A 15606-nucleotide genomic window follows, 5' to 3' on the forward strand; every position below is an offset into this window, starting at 1 on the left:
TCAATGCCTTAGGTAAATCAAGATACATTCTGTATCTGTGTATCTAGGGTTATACATATACATATGCGAGTCTCTTCTGTCGCACAACAGTTTATTTATTTATTTATTTGTTACCTGCACTACTACCTTACAGTTCATCTGCCCTTCTGGACACTGGTCATTTGACTGTTTGTCCTGAACATTTTTACTGTATGTCCATACATACATTGTCAGTACATCCACACCCCTGGTCACGTCTCTGGTCGAGATACTTGCACACTTGTATTGTCTGTGTATTGTTTGTGAATGTCATAATTTATTGTTAAATTGTTTGTGCGTGTCCGTTACTGTGATTTGTTATTGTGTAACTGCTACTGGCTGCTAAATTTCCTTCGGGATCAATAAAGTATCTACCTACCTACCTACCTACCATAATTTAATTGTTTCTAAATGTAAAAAATGTAAATGTAAATGTGTTTGTATCATTCTGTGTGGTCATTCCCAATCAAGTTATATTTAGAGTTTAAAGGATCCAAATGTTTTTTTATGCGTAGATGTGCAAAAAGAAAGTGAGGTATCACATACCTGGCTATGTTACGTTTTGGTGACAAGAGCTTCTCACCACATTCTCAATTTACACATGGAATGATGGGTTTGTCTTTATATATAAGGCCACAAGCGTAGGTTAAACGCTTAAATAATAAGCATTGCAGTTAGCATTGCAACTATTACAGTTCTATAATCCCAACTATTACAGTTCTATTATTTTTTGCATAATAAAACTTAAGATATCAAAAGCAATGGCGCAAACACCAAGACTTTTAATAGTAAATACTGCTTAGGACACGTGAAAACATCAGAGCTCGAAATCACATTAAACAGAAATGAATGATATTCACAACAGCTCCTATTCAGCTTCCTAGTTGCAAGGCAGTTGCGCATTCACTGCTAACGTGTGGATTTATTTCCTCTAAATACCGATTTCTGCCCCCGGCGTCCACGTTTCCCGCTCGGGTTCGCGTGGAGTGGGAACTCGACTTCAACTGAGCATGCGCACTAGTCGGGAGTTGTAGGAAGTTTCCATTTTCACCGCACCTGACGCGACATTAATGGTAAGAAAGTTAATATTTTCCTTTTATTTTGCGAATCGTCCACTTTCTCAACAGGCTCCTACACAATGAAGGAAATGCGTGTTGTTTTTTTTATAAAGTTTGTAAATGGCGTTTGGCAGCCCTACGACTTTAAAGCCCTGGGTAAATAGTTTCTCAGGTGTTGTGTTTAGTACTCAAGCTGGACCTCAAATCTTCGGTCACAGGCGCGTTTATACACCGGGACTTAAACGACTGACCGGACTGACCGCAGTCAAAGGTTTTCACATAAACTGTTGAAGTTTACGTTTCATATAAGATGTTTTTATTGATTGATCTCGTGGAATGTGTCTCGAAGTGACCGTCCGTGAACTAAGAAGCTAAAGCACATGATGGTTTGATTTATTATTGGGGTTTTTTTTTGGGGTGGGGCTGTTTCGACCTAGACCACAAGGTCATCGTCCTCAAGCACACGAAGCATTAAAATGTAGACCAGGCAGTATTGGTGAAGAATAATAACAGAATGAGTGTTTACCCCTAAATTCTCGACAGATTGTAAATAAATTAGATTTATTTATCTTTTACAAACGTCTGGGGTAAGAACTCATCAGAAAAAGGAGGTAACCTCGCATTTTGAGGGGCCAGGAGATAACCTTGCTTCCTATGGTAAACTGCTCAGGGACACAGTGGCAGCATCAGGACTGAATGTCCTGAAGCTTTGATTGAAGGAATGGGGGTGGTGGTCCTCCTGAGACCCACTGACAGCTCTGTTAGCTGAACCTCTCAACTGTATTGTGTAAACAGTGGAAGGAAAATTAAAACATGCCATTTGGATGAGAGTAATGGATTAGAATAGTTCAGAAAATAAGACATCAAAAGGCTGTAAATCTTAAACAGACGCATTGTTGCGTATTTCATGTAAACAAGAACAATAAAAAAAAACTTTACAAATACATGATTGTGTATGCAGAACAACACTGGCTTCCAAGAGTTAATTATGTTCTGTTGCATTTGATTTTCATCCAAAATGAAGCACACAGCCATGCCACTGGTTTTCACATTAAAATAAAAATGTGCACAAGGCGTTCGGATGTCGAGCCTTTCAGAAGCTGTGCGACTAACCGAGAACCACGTCGGTTTTCCTCCTTATCATCTAAACATATCACTGCACTTCCACAGGCTAATTCCATCCCTTCCTGTGTTTTTTTTGCTAGGCCAATCGGGCCGGCCAGGGTGGGTCTTTGTAGTCAGCAGGCACCCTGTGAAAATAAGGTTATCTAACTGAAACAGAATGGGTTGCTCAAATCAGCTTTTTCCACTTTTCACCCCAGTTGTACATATTATAATATTAAAATAAGCACCTCTTTTCTGTGCTTTCAAGGAGAGGGGGTGTAGACAGTGCCGTGCACGATCGTAGACACTCTATGAAAATTATGTTTACGGCTGGTTATCTGATTTTTCATCAGAAGGAAAAGTCCCATGAATAATTATTTGCCAGTTCTATTTGTGTGTATTCATTTTCTATAGAGTATTTTTTGTTGTCCAGTTTTATGTCTAGAATGTTCTTCGCAATTGGAAGCTTTGTGTTTAATGAGTTTAATTAATGAATGCATTAATTATGCTAAGCTGCAAAATGCTTTTGCTTACTGGTAAGGACTTTGCTTACTGACTGTCCATCTCTGATATCATTAACTGGATGGAAAACACACACAGAAACATAGAACGTTACTAATCATATTAATTCTGTAGAATCATCACCCACAGTCTTTCTCATTGCAGAACTGATTTATACTAGTCTCCTCCTCTTTACCATGATATCAACAAATAACTTGGAGCAGATGGCAGAATTAGGTGAGTCTGAATGCATTCTTATTTTTATTTTAGTTCCTTTGAAGGCATGACAAAAAGTTAAAGAATTCCATCAACAGGTTTTGCTTGAACGATTATCAGCCCACCACTACTTGAAACACACTGTAAACAACTTGTGCAGCATATTCAGAATAACTGTAAAACATTTGTGACCTTTGGTGGCAATACGACCACCTCCTGACTAATCTACGAATTCACTAATCTGTCTGGAAAGGGATTAGCAATCCATGATGACTACAGCGGTCTCGCCTCTGTTTGACTGTTTGAGTCCCAGTGTGAATCTTGTTCTGAGGAAGGAAGCGGACCAACAGAAGCATCAAACAGAAACCGGGCCCTCCACGTGTAAACCTCACACTGCATTATACATTCAGGCCCATGCTGAGCTATATTTAGATGGCCTGCTCTTGCCAGAAGGACAGATCACTTTTGAGATAAGGCTGATCGTCTGTCTGTGCTCGTAATTGCATCTGTGGAGGAGACAGCGGTGCAGTGTTAATTAAACAGGCAGGCCTCTGCATTCCATCAGCTTTGGGTCACCGAGCCCACCCCGTGAACCTTTTTAATCTCTGAACATAAACTCTCTGACCTTTTCAGTGTAAACTAGGTCATGGTAATGGACGAAAAACAGTTGAAATTGGTGTGAAATATGTAAAAATAGAAGCTGGCTTTGGGACAGTTCTTGTGTTGCATTTTTTTTTCCAATAAGGGATGTTCTGACCCAGTTTTTGTTTTTATTTTGTATAACCAAAGTCCTAATTCTGGTGCATCTCTAGATATGAGCTGAATTTTTCTTTCAATTACCCTGCAGTACAGTAAAATGTCTGACGCCAGCTTAACTCCTAGGACTCGGGCCAACCAAAATAAACAGCAGTCCACTGGGCTTTTCCTTTTCCATCCAGAACATATTAATAGAGTCCCTCAAGCCCTACTATTCCCAGTAAATCCTGATAAATCACAGAGATAGCAGAAACTGCCAATAATGCAAAACCTGCATAGAACTGCTCTAACTAAACAACACAGGGATTTTATTGCGACTGAGTAGAAATGATGTATATGATTTTGAAACAACAAAGTCCTGGATATGTTACTCTGAAATCTTTATCAGGTAATTTCGTTTATGGAGTTATGTCCACAGACCACAGTAATGCCTTTATTGTATGTGGTAAAATGTGACTGAATTTATAATGTGCTGGCAGAAAGAATGACAGATGAAATGGTGACACATCATTTACTCTGATGGGTTTCTGGTTTTTTTTTGCAGAACTGCAGAAGGAGGAAGAGGAGATGGGACAGTTGGACCGGCACCCGTTAGCGCCATCCAGTGGCGACGCCTGTCTGGACAAGTCCCATCCCTACTATGATGTCGCTCGTCACGGCATTCTCCAAGTTACAGGTAACAACCACAGTCTCTTTTGTAGCGTGCCGTCTCTGTGCAGCTCTGCTCACACGTTTGTTTGTGTTCTTAGTGTGGCAGTGCACACGTTGTTAATGACGAAGGGCAAGCGATGTGCACAATCGCTTGGGACATCGCTGTGGTTACTCAGTGGCTGTTTTTAAAATGTTTTAAGTCAATTGCAAAAATGGATGGTGGTTAATGAGGGAAGAGGTTGCGCCATTGAGAGTATGATTCCTGACCACTGGTTTTAGAGTTACTGCACCAGTAGCAACAAAAATAATTTTGTAAAATGTATATAGCATAAAAAAACAATTGTTTTTGTAATAACAACATTAATAGTGTTTACCTCAAATGTTTTTCCTTTCTGACCTCTGAAGGTGATGATAATTATGGAAGAAAGCTGATCATTTTTAGTAGCTGCTGCATGCCCCCAGTGCACCAGCTGAATCACCACAGACTACTGGAGTAAGTATCATTACACCCCACTGAGGACGACGAAGCTCACTTTTGTTCCAACCTGGAAGAGCTGATAACAGTCTGATTTTGGTATGTTCTAAACAGGCTTTTCTCTGTCACTCAGGTATCTGAAGTACACGTTAGACCAGTATGTCGAAAGTGATTACACAGTGGTCTACTTTCACTATGGCTTAAGAAGCAGTAACAAACCCTCAGTACGCTGGCTTCGAGATGCCTACCGGGAATTTGACAGGAAGTGCGTTTGCCTCCTTTCGCTTTGACTAACTTGTCCCCGCCAGTCGTGGTGTCTGGCTTGTAAATGTAGCAATTTATCTTTAGAAGTTGACCAGCTTCAGAGAGCATATTGGAGTTAATTTACTTCCATAAAAGAAGCAAATTGGTTGAAATTACATATGTGGACCTTCGAAGGAGTAGGAAAACTGCTCTGTTAAGAGGTTACTAGCTCGAAGGTTGTGCATTTAGTACTTTGTTCAACTTTTGGTTTTGTTTAGATTAAATTAGCTTTTTTTTTTGCTGATTATATGGTGGTGTTCATGTGCACCTGTAACGCATCTATAGGTACAAGAAGAACCTTAAAGCCCTCTATGTCGTCCACCCCACAAACTTCATCCGTATCTTATGGAACTTATTCAAACCTCTCATAAGGTACGTGCAGATCCGTCCCGATCGTCCATCATGCTGTGGGCAGTGTGAGAATGGTCCTTGTGACACGTTCAAATATCTGCTCTCTCTTCCATCCAGCCACAAGTTTGGCAAGAAGCTCACCTACGTTAACTATCTGGCGGAGCTAAGGGAACATCTCAACTACGAACAACTCATCATTCCACAGGACGTGTTGAGGTCCGGTGATGTTTTCAAGCACAAACTTTTAACAGTACCGTAACTGTTTGCTTATTGTTTATTATTTATTTTCTGTGTTTGTTGTTGTTGTCGCTGCTGCTGTTGTGTAGTATTAGTAGCATTATCACTAATAATAATGTATTTACGTGAAAGTACATATTACGGCTCACCAGCAGAAACCACAGTGCATACTTGGGCCACATGCTTGTGACTTGCCCTAATCAGAAGTCATATTCACATTGTAGCTACCAATTATTCCAGGGGGGGAAGTATAGGCTGGTATTAGAATGACAGTAGGTAGTCAAGGCACTGTTGAGATCCTCGGCTGTAACTAAGGAAAAAGAACAGTGGATAAATTGGAGCAGGTCTTTTAAAGGTCATGTTGGCAACATTCCCCAGCTGCTGAAAGTTGCAGGATGAGCTTAGAAATCTTATAAAGATTTACTGTGAACATAAAAATAGTACTTAATGGATCTCCTTACCAGAATCGACCTCTGAGAGGGGTCTCTGCGCTGAAAACCAATTTGCCCTTAAATGCAGAGGGGAGGGTGAAACGCACACCTCTGAAGTGACACGATTCTCCCTATCAAAGTGCAGCTATTGGAATGGCCAGAAATTTCTGTGTGAATATTTATAGCCAGTACTAGCCAACATTACAGTTCACACAGTGAAGTGTCAACGCTACAGTGTGGGTGCTCACACAGCGAAGTGTAGTCAACACTACAGGTTGTCTAGTCACAGAGCCAAAATGGGTTGCTGGCAGAGGCATAATTTGGTTCCTAAAGCTTCATTATTTGTGTGACTGCTTAGCTATTTAAGGTGTGTAATTTAAGGTGATTCCGTTAAATGCTGTTTTATTTTAAGTGCCAGTCATGTGGCCCAGCCTGAAGACATTGTAGTGCAATCCAGTTATGGGGTGAGCTTCCGTTCTCTCGGTGTATCGGCAGACGTGATGTCAGCCCACCTTCTCGCAGGTTTCAAGTTAACGCCTGGCTAAATATCAAGCTTGTGAGATTTTAGTATCCATGGTAACTGTACTGATCAGGCATGACGACAAGCTCTGTGCTGCTCGGAAAGGAGGCCCGCCCTCTCCTGCGAAGACCCCGCCCCCTCGACCCCCCCTGCCCACACAGCAGTTTGGCGTGAGCTTACAGTAGTGAGTAGAGTGTTTTAAAGTTTCGCTTCTCATATTTACCACCTTGCGTAATTTTTTGCAGTTCTTTCTAAAAATAATTGTGTTGCATACGTTTATATCGGAGACAGAAATGTTGAACGTTATATATTTCACTGTACATGAAGCACCCAAGAATCAAACAAGTGTAGTTTTTAAAAATGTTTGTATATATATTTCATTCTAAAATTATAAACCTATTTCAGTATAAAGGAGAAGAACAATGGTGCTCTGGTACCTCCTGTGATGACTCAAACTGTGTCATACATCAAACTAAAAGGTAGGAAACATTTAAGCATCCTGTCAAAGTCGTGTTGATGAGGTTGACGTTTTGCACGGGTCACCCGCATACTTCTGTTACACCCGCCACGGCCTGGCACAGAGAGAGAGAGTACATTTTGCCTTTGGCGAAATACGGACAGCTGCATCTCAGACACCTATCTCCAGATTAAACCCGTTGAGAATGCGTTTCAAAGCAGGAGCTCGGTTTTCCATCTGGCTCTCATTGTCCCGTTATTCTTCTGCGTTCCCCAAGGGCTGAAAACGGAAGGGATCTTCCGAAGGTCAGCTCGAGTTCAGCTCATCAAGGACATTCAGAAACTCTATAACCAGGGTGAGCTCTTCACACTTCTGCCTCCTTGTGTCTTTGTGTGCAGCAGCTCTGGTGTTTAGATCCCCCACCACAGTTGTGTGCCGTCCCCCCCCCCCCCCCCCCCCAGCTACCAAGAACAACGGTGGATCGCTGTCATGGCGTCAAAGGCAACTGTAGGCCTCCATGTCAAACGTGCATTTCAACTTTCAACTTGACTTCAGAAGATCGAGCAAAAACGTGTTGGCACAAGTCACATCCTTTAAAGTTCTGAATATATTTCATTCTTTCCTTTTGACGCTTGAATTGTGCTCATTTATGGAAATGAGACCTTAGTAACCAGCAGATTCTACAAAGTTTAATGTTTTTCTTATATAATAACATAATTCTCAGTGAAATGTTAATTGTGACACTTTCTTTTTACTCTAAAAACTCTAAAAATTCTGTCTGCAACAGTTTAAGCCCAGAGGGTCTCTTGGCAGTATAATCTTTCTTGTTTGCGTTTCAGTTCTCTCACTCACACTTTCACAGCCAAAGCCTAGAAACGGTACCATCTTGAAATGTTTTGTGTGTTGTGTGAGAGACGCTGCCTCCTGTTCCTTCTGGTCTGCTCACTGTTCCCATGCATTAAAGGTCCATTTGCCACCTGTTGCCTTGTGCATATGGAGAACAAAGCAAATGTATTATTTCCCAAGAAAAGCAGGTGTTTTGTGTAAGAATAACAAAAAATTAACAAACCAATTGGAAGGTATTCCCGATGGGCAATCATATAATAATATTAATTGCTAGTTTATAAAAAGAATTGTAGTTTTTACTTACCTATGAGAGCTATGTCTACTTATGCAGATAACCAGAATGAAAAGAAATATGGGACAGAACAGGACACATGGATTATATTGTTTTTGTGAAGTTTATTATTCTCCTAATCACAATTCCCCTTGAGGTTTCACCCAGTAATGTTTAACAGTGTATAATGAAACAGTACAGTTATTAGTTTTTCATCTTTCTCCCTGTAATCCTCTTTCCTTCTCTCTCTCACACTCTTCGTGTCTTTCGACCCTGATTTTTCCCACAGGGAAGCCCGTCAGCTTTGATCAGTACCCTGACGTCCACGTCCCTGCGGTGATCCTGAAGACGTTTCTCCGGGAGCTACCAGAGCCTCTGCTCACCTTTGCGTTATACAACCAGATACAAGATCTTACCAGTGAGTCAAGCTCTTAACACAGCGAGTCTGCCACTGGACATTATGCACCGGAAACGCAGAACACTCACGATCACTGGGCAGAGATGCATGACCTGCAAAGTTTCAGCTTTATTCAACGTGGAGCACATCTACACTACATGAAGTCCTGAAGTACTAGCTGTGTCCGTGTTCTTGGAGAACTGAACTTCTGTGTTGAAAGATTTGTAGCCTTATTTCTGTCAGTAAACACAAGTTCCAGTTCTTATAAGTGTCAGTCAGACCAGTTGAAGATTACTGCAAGATAAGTATTTATAGCCTCTGGAGGAACAGTGATACTCTTGAGCTTGTTTAACCATGGCAGTAAAAATATGAGATTTTGGCTTTTTGGTAAAAATGTCCCTTTTTTCCACAGAAGTGGAGAGCATTTTGCGAGTGTCAAGGTGCAAGAGGATTATTGAATCCCTTCCAGAGCACAACTTCATCGTGGTCAAATACCTCATTTGTTTCCTGCATATGGTAAGGAAATTGGGAATTGCACTTAACTGCAGTTTCAGCTGCATGTCGAGATTCCTGAACTATTTTAACCTGTTTTTCATGCAGTCAGAATCATAATTGTCTAGATAAATATTACATTTTCTCTTTAATTTTGACCAGGTTTTGAATGTGGAACCAGAAATGTGTAAGTCAGGTCATGTTGGCTCAGGTGTGAATGTGGTTTTAGGCCACCCGAGAAATCAAGAAGGAAAATTCTGTGCTTGCTTACTGAATATTGAGGCAATTAGTTAAAAACAAAAATTGTAGGTACTGCTCTTGTCAGGATCATTGAGCTGTAAAACTTTAACTGTTTGGACAGAATACCAATCTCAGTTTAAACTTCCAAGAAATGCGTGCAGCAAAAAAAAAAGCTTCACTCCTCTAAGACGCACAAGGTTTTGTTGATGATGCATTTTAAATGTTGAGGCTTCCTTCTCCCTCTTATGAATTATCACTGATCATGACAGTGACGAGAACGCAGCTTCTCCCGCAGTGATTTCTCACGCGTGTGTGTTAATCCTCCAAACATCACTCAGCCCTTTTTACCAGTCAGTGAGGCTGACATGACTTCACTCACATTTTCTCTGAGTGTGATGGTCTTAATGTGAAGCTGCTTGAACAGTCCCCTCCCCCGCCGCCGAAACTGCCTAATCGTTTCCTAGCTGTTCCCATGGGTGTCATTAGACTCTGTGGCAAGTGTTTAATCAGAGAGAATAGTGAATTACTCATGATGAAATTCCTACATTTACAAGCGCTTTCATCTTACATTTACCACATGCACTAACTCCTTACACTTACCATGTGTACTAACTCTTATGTTTACAATATGTACTGATTAAAAATCATGTGCTAATGTTCTCCGAGTGATTTATGTTATGTATTCCTTGACAGTTTCTATTACATATGTGATCGCATATTGTACTAAGACAAAATACAGACTATTGCAAAAGTATATTTAATGACTCTTTAGTTACTGTTAATGATGGCGTCTGAGTAATATAAATGAATACTTTTGAGGACATTTGACTTATTAATACTGATTTTCAGTTTAGTTAGGAGAATGTCGTTCATTTTGAGCATGTCTTACAATGTTTTCAGTTTAGTTAGGAGAATGTCGTTCATTTTGAGCATGTCTTGCGATGTTTTTATATTGTAAAATTCCAAGTCTAGGTTTGCCTTTGTGTGGAATTTATAATCATGGGTTATTAGTTACACTTCCACTGTCATACGTGCCTGAGGGTCATATTACCCCATTAGATAAAGGCAGGATCAGCCAATACACTGGGGCATCCAATACAATGATGCCCCAGTGAAAATGAAGGATCATTTAGGAGTTGCATTCTTTTTTTTATGCAAACAGTTGTGTTTATTAGCTGTAGATTCTTCAGTTTGGCCAAAACAAAAGTTCTGATGTACGCTGGTTCACTCACCTTCTCTGTGCAGGTGTCCCAGGAGAGCATTGTCAATAAGATGAATCCTTCCAACTTGGCGTGTGTGTTTGGCGTGAACCTCGCATGGCCTCGCAATGGCGTCATCTCTCTTGACGCCATCACGCCCCTCAACATCTTCACGGAGCTGCTCATCGAGCACTTCCAGCTCATCTTCGGTTCACGATGCCTACCCAAGGAGGTACTCCCTTGACCTCTGTCCTGCTCTGGATAGCCCCCATCCTCGACCTGCTCCTGGAAGTCATCGCTGCCTGTTGGGCTACCAGCAAGCCCACTTCAGCATGCTTTCCATTTAAATTCTCGGATGTGTCAACAGCATGAAGTGAGGACCTGTTCAGTCAATTGCCAAATGGGTGCGTCATGGCCTGTAAACCCACGTTGTGTGTTTATGAGATATAATGGGGCTTTAAACTTAGTAAAACACAGTCTCCTGACCTACTGGCCTCGTTTTGATAACGTAGATTGTTCCTGTAGGGCGAAACACCCTTACATCCTGCTTATGGTTCAATTTTTGATTACAGGCTTAGATAATACACTGACAAAGGCGTCAGTTTACTCCTCATTCATTATAAATGGACCACTAAAAGTATTTACAGCCAACAGAATCTACATTCCACATGCTGTCAGCGTCCGTGTGTGTGTATGTACATCTTTACGTAGCTCCCTGAAACTTTAATCTCAGTTTCTTTACCATTGCTGAAAAAAATCAATTGATGAAATCCATCATTTTTGAAAACTACAAACACTACAAGGACATCCACTTTCAAAACAGAGAAAGCGAAGTAAGCAGTTACCCCTAATTAACAGTGGCCCTGGGGTTTTTCGCTGGCCTCGAAGGTGTGGTGTGGACCACGCGGTTATGTGCAGGAGAGGAGCACATCCACAATGTTGCTTACAAGCCAGGCCTCATCGCGGCAAGCTACGTCAGGATGTCCTTCCCCAGTATGGGGTGGGTGGTTAGTTAGTTGGTTAGTTGTATATCCCTACCTAGATGTAGCTTTAAAAAGGGGAGGAGTCTGTAGTTCAGTGAATGGTGATTGTTGCAGTTTGATTAATGACGTTGGTTTTGAGTCACACTGCTTTTGCTTTTATCAATTAGATGCACGTCGCTTTGGCTGAAACGATGGGCATTTTTCTCTTTTCACAACCGTGGTCTGTGTTCATATATAAAAGGCAGCTAGTTTTCCTGCAGCTTTGAAGAGACAATGGTCATTCGAAAACGACTGTGTCACAGATTCTGTGATGATTCTGCGTCCGTTACAGCATGTGAAATTCTAATGTGTAACGGCTTTATATTCTATAGACATTGGACAAGTTTCTCTTCCTTTGGCATCAGCCACAGGGCAGATAAGTTAGAGAGGCATCAACACGGAGGTTTAAAATGGAGGTTTTGGGTTTACTATTTTTAATCTCCCTTTCCGTTGTCGGACCACACAGACTTGATGTTTCTGGCTCTTAGGCATAATTTCTGTCCAAGAAGATAAACAGCCAGCCAAGGACATGCTTCTCATTTGTCGGAGTAATGGTGTTTGTACATGGGTCATAAACTGCTAGAAGCAAATCAAGTGTGTAAATAGGAGTTAATGCCAATATTATTAACTGCATTATCCTTTTTTTATTTTTGATAATGTGTACTCAGATTTTTTGATGTGTACTAGTAGGTGAAGGTGTTGTGTAATTTTAATAGATGAAGTAGAGTATTTGTTTCGTTTTTTTACATCTGGGATTCTCAGCAAAATTTGTGGTCTCCGTGAAGTGAAATGTTTTTTCTTCTTTATTGTATATAACAAAATACATGTCCATGTTAATTTGGTCCCTTTTTATTTTAAAATGCACACGATATTCTGATGATTTATCATGATCTAATGAAGGAACTGGGTTTATCATCACCCAGCGTGCATGCACACACGCACACACACACACACACGGAACAAGAGACATCTTGTTTTTCTGTGTTTATTATCGATTCAGTTTTCATTAAGAACTTGGTACAAAAAAGTGAGACTACTCTTTACCATTTACCAACTTCCATCAATCAACTTTGAATGTATCATGAAAAAAAAACTACATTGGCATATGTAAGACAAACACTTTGCTATACATACTATCCACTGGACAGTCCCCTTCCATAATGAATGACAAAGAAAAAAATCACTACTTTGACAGTCCAAACAGATCCACCTAAAAGTTGCCATCTTCTCTTCACAATTACTTTTTATTTTGCTACCATCTCCTCATAGCAAAGGACACATCACATCGCAAGCTAAATGCATAATTGGCAAACGATAAAAAATGTAATGTTTTTTTTGTCTCCGTTTTCTTTCGTACGTCTATTGATAAAAGAATATAAAAAAGTTTTTCTTGTTCAACGTAGTGTAGAGTGTATTAAAATAGATCTGTATTAGCACGGCACAGTTTGTCCCGGAAAAGATTCTGAAATCAGAGGGAGGGGCTGACTGTGGAAGAGGCAGGGACACGCCTCATAGTGGGCGGGGAATGATGTGTGACGGACACCCTCGCTATGAACAAAGCTCTGATATGGTTTAGTTTTTTTTTTTGTTTGTTTTTTTTTTTGTTTTTTAAATTTTTTTTATTTACATTTTCCCTTTCCTGTTTATAACAGGATTAGATTCTTGTCTGTTTTCAAACCCCACCCCTAGATTATGCAGTATCCTAACAGATCTCTTGGTTATATTACATGGGCGTTGTTATAGCAACACAGGGCAGTGGGTGATACGCATGAAATTGCTTACATTCAGATTCTGAATGACAGGTACTCTGTGTGAACTGTTCTGGTTTCTTTTGTGAATAATTACAATACTTGCTATGCCACAAAACCATGTATGGAAACTATGATATGCACTTATAAAACATTTCTTCCCCCCAATGAGGGAATCCAATCACCATGAAGCCCTTATAATGACAGTTGAAAGTTGAAAATTGCTTCGAGCTGTTTGTTTTGTTTTTTTTAAATCTCATATAGCCAGCATTATGTATTTATCAGGACAATACTGAACATAACTTCAAAACTGATCTGCACCGACTTCATTTTTGGAAACAACGACTGGATTGTGTTCAGTCCTTAAGCTATGATCTATATCCTGCAGATTTTGGTTCACTGATCAGGACACGCGGGCATAGACTGGAACATTTGAAGTGAAAGTCTCGCCAGCTTTAGGGGCCTTGGAGTGGAGGAGCCTCGTTGGCTCGGGCAGAACTACACCCTTCAGAAACCCTTCAGCAGAAGCGGCACAAACTAGCGCAACTCGCACAAAAACTGCCCCTCCAGAAAGTTGAGTCCGGCGCACTTTACTCATTTAAACATTAAATGTTCTGATATATTAAATAAACCCTGGATTTATCTGATCTTGATCTTGAGGCAGTGTTCATTTGTATCATCTAGCAGATTTAAAAAATGAAATGAGCAAAGAGAGCAAAAAGATTAGACCTCCTAATTCGTTGTCCTTGCAATATGTGAAGTTGTAGTAAATGTCATATAACAAATAAACAGCAAGAAAGAAAAGAAACATACAAGATAATAAAAAGTCTAATGGTGAAATGATGGGAAGGCTTCCAGTACAAAAAAGTCTTTTTGGCATGTTTTATATACTGGTAAAAGGATTGAAAAGGGTCAGTGATAGGTTCACACACTCACTGGAATTTGAATGGCCCACATCTGCTTCTGCTGTCAGTGCAACTGGAAAATAAATGAACTTCCTATACGTGGCAGCGATTGGAGAAATGATACAGAAGAGAAATCAGAAAGTACCTGTGATAACAATACAACATATGTACAACAATCCCCTCACTCCAATACTTAATTTCACAATTATGAACAGGCATCAGCATGAAAATACTAAATTCTCCACTAGAAATGCTAAATTTTGTAGTCATCTTAAATACTTTGTTCCTTTATCTCAACTCTATTAATACTGAAAAAACGTTATTCTCTGTTTGTCTTTTTTTTTTTTTTGTTGTTGTTAGTTTGAAGGCTCGTATGCTCGTACGTACATACACAATGAAAAAATGTTTCCCCTTTCGTTCACCTGAATTTTTATGGCAATCATTGTTCGTAGGAGAGTGAGAACCATTCCTCTCCTCAGATAGACAGGTGTACAGTCCTGTGCATTTCATGTCTCGGTTGGTTTTGTTATTCACTACCACTACTCTAAATGTTCTCTCTCACAAGCAGAACAATAATTATTATCCCGCCCCACCCACACCCTTAAAAAAAAGTAAAACAATAAAAAAACAGAAAGGCTGGAGCCGTGTAGAATACTTATTTACATATTCATTACGGCACTGTTATCTGCTTTTATGTCATAAATACATTAAGGCCAAGAATATTTAATAAATATGAAAACAAGTAAAAAAAAATCTCATAAGCACTGTAGGTTGGGTTTAAAAAATACTTGTCGTGAATGGAGTGAAGGATATACTGTTGTTTCTTTTTTTTCTGCTTTTTTAAAGGATTTATTTTCTTAAGACATTACAGCTCTTGCAAAAAAACCCCACAATGGTTAGATATGACTCTCCAGTTCCCATTGTGAATATGCCTCAAGTAGAGCTATGGTGTTAAAAGAAATGCACTCTTTTCTGCAGCCACTCAGTCATAAGTGGCTTTTGCTTGATCAGGGGTCAGTTGTTGCCCTGCGACTGGGCCACACTCTTCTGCAGTAGCGTGGAGGTGCCTGCAGGGGGCACTGTGGCTGTGGTGCTGGGGGTGTTGCTGCTGGTGGGCTTGATCCAGGGCAGGGAGAGCAACGATGCCCCCGCGGTGGTGGTGGTGGTGGCCGTCATGGTGACCTGGATCATCTGGTCTCGCTGGATGAGGCGGATCAGGGCCCGGAGGCGCTCCAGAGAGGCCTGAGTGTCCCGCTGCTGGCTCAGGAGACGTTCCTTCAGGTCCATGCATTTCTGCGGGACAAACATGACAAAGTCTTGCCAAAGCCCCTGAAACCATGGTGTGTGTGTGTGTGTGTGTGTGTGTGTGTGTGTGTGTGTGTTTATGCGCTCACAGGGCAGCCCACCT

General features: G+C 40.6%; 2 protein-coding genes across 10 annotated transcripts in view; one reads left to right on the forward strand and one right to left on the reverse strand.

Annotated features, from left to right (window-relative positions):
• The first annotated feature begins 952 nt into the window (after window positions 1–952).
• LOC143514061 (rho GTPase-activating protein 8-like) lies at window positions 953–13940 on the forward strand. The gene is made up of 13 exons (XM_077004832.1): window positions 953–1091; window positions 2847–2918; window positions 4198–4329; window positions 4710–4797; window positions 4913–5044; window positions 5368–5454; window positions 5551–5649; window positions 6695–6805; window positions 7027–7100; window positions 7356–7433; window positions 8485–8613; window positions 9005–9108; window positions 10570–13940. Exons 2-13 carry the CDS (start codon window positions 2879–2881, stop codon window positions 10765–10767), a joined length of 1272 nt encoding a protein of 423 aa, XP_076860947.1. The 5' UTR covers window positions 953–1091; window positions 2847–2878; the 3' UTR covers window positions 10768–13940.
• The window catches only part of phf21b (PHD finger protein 21B), a 61515-nt gene continuing 59001 nt past the window's right edge, over window positions 13093–15606 (reverse strand). For all 9 annotated transcript variants that reach the window (XM_077004828.1, XM_077004831.1, XM_077004827.1 and 6 more), the window contains one exon: window positions 13093–15491. In XM_077004828.1, the coding sequence (XP_076860943.1) occupies window positions 15213–15491 (279 nt within the window). In that variant the 3' untranslated portion in view covers window positions 13093–15212. The remainder of the gene's footprint in view (window positions 15492–15606) is intronic.

This window comes from Brachyhypopomus gauderio, chromosome 5, assembly GCF_052324685.1.
Source record: "Brachyhypopomus gauderio isolate BG-103 chromosome 5, BGAUD_0.2, whole genome shotgun sequence".
NCBI classification, from domain to species: domain Eukaryota; kingdom Metazoa; phylum Chordata; class Actinopteri; order Gymnotiformes; family Hypopomidae; genus Brachyhypopomus; species Brachyhypopomus gauderio.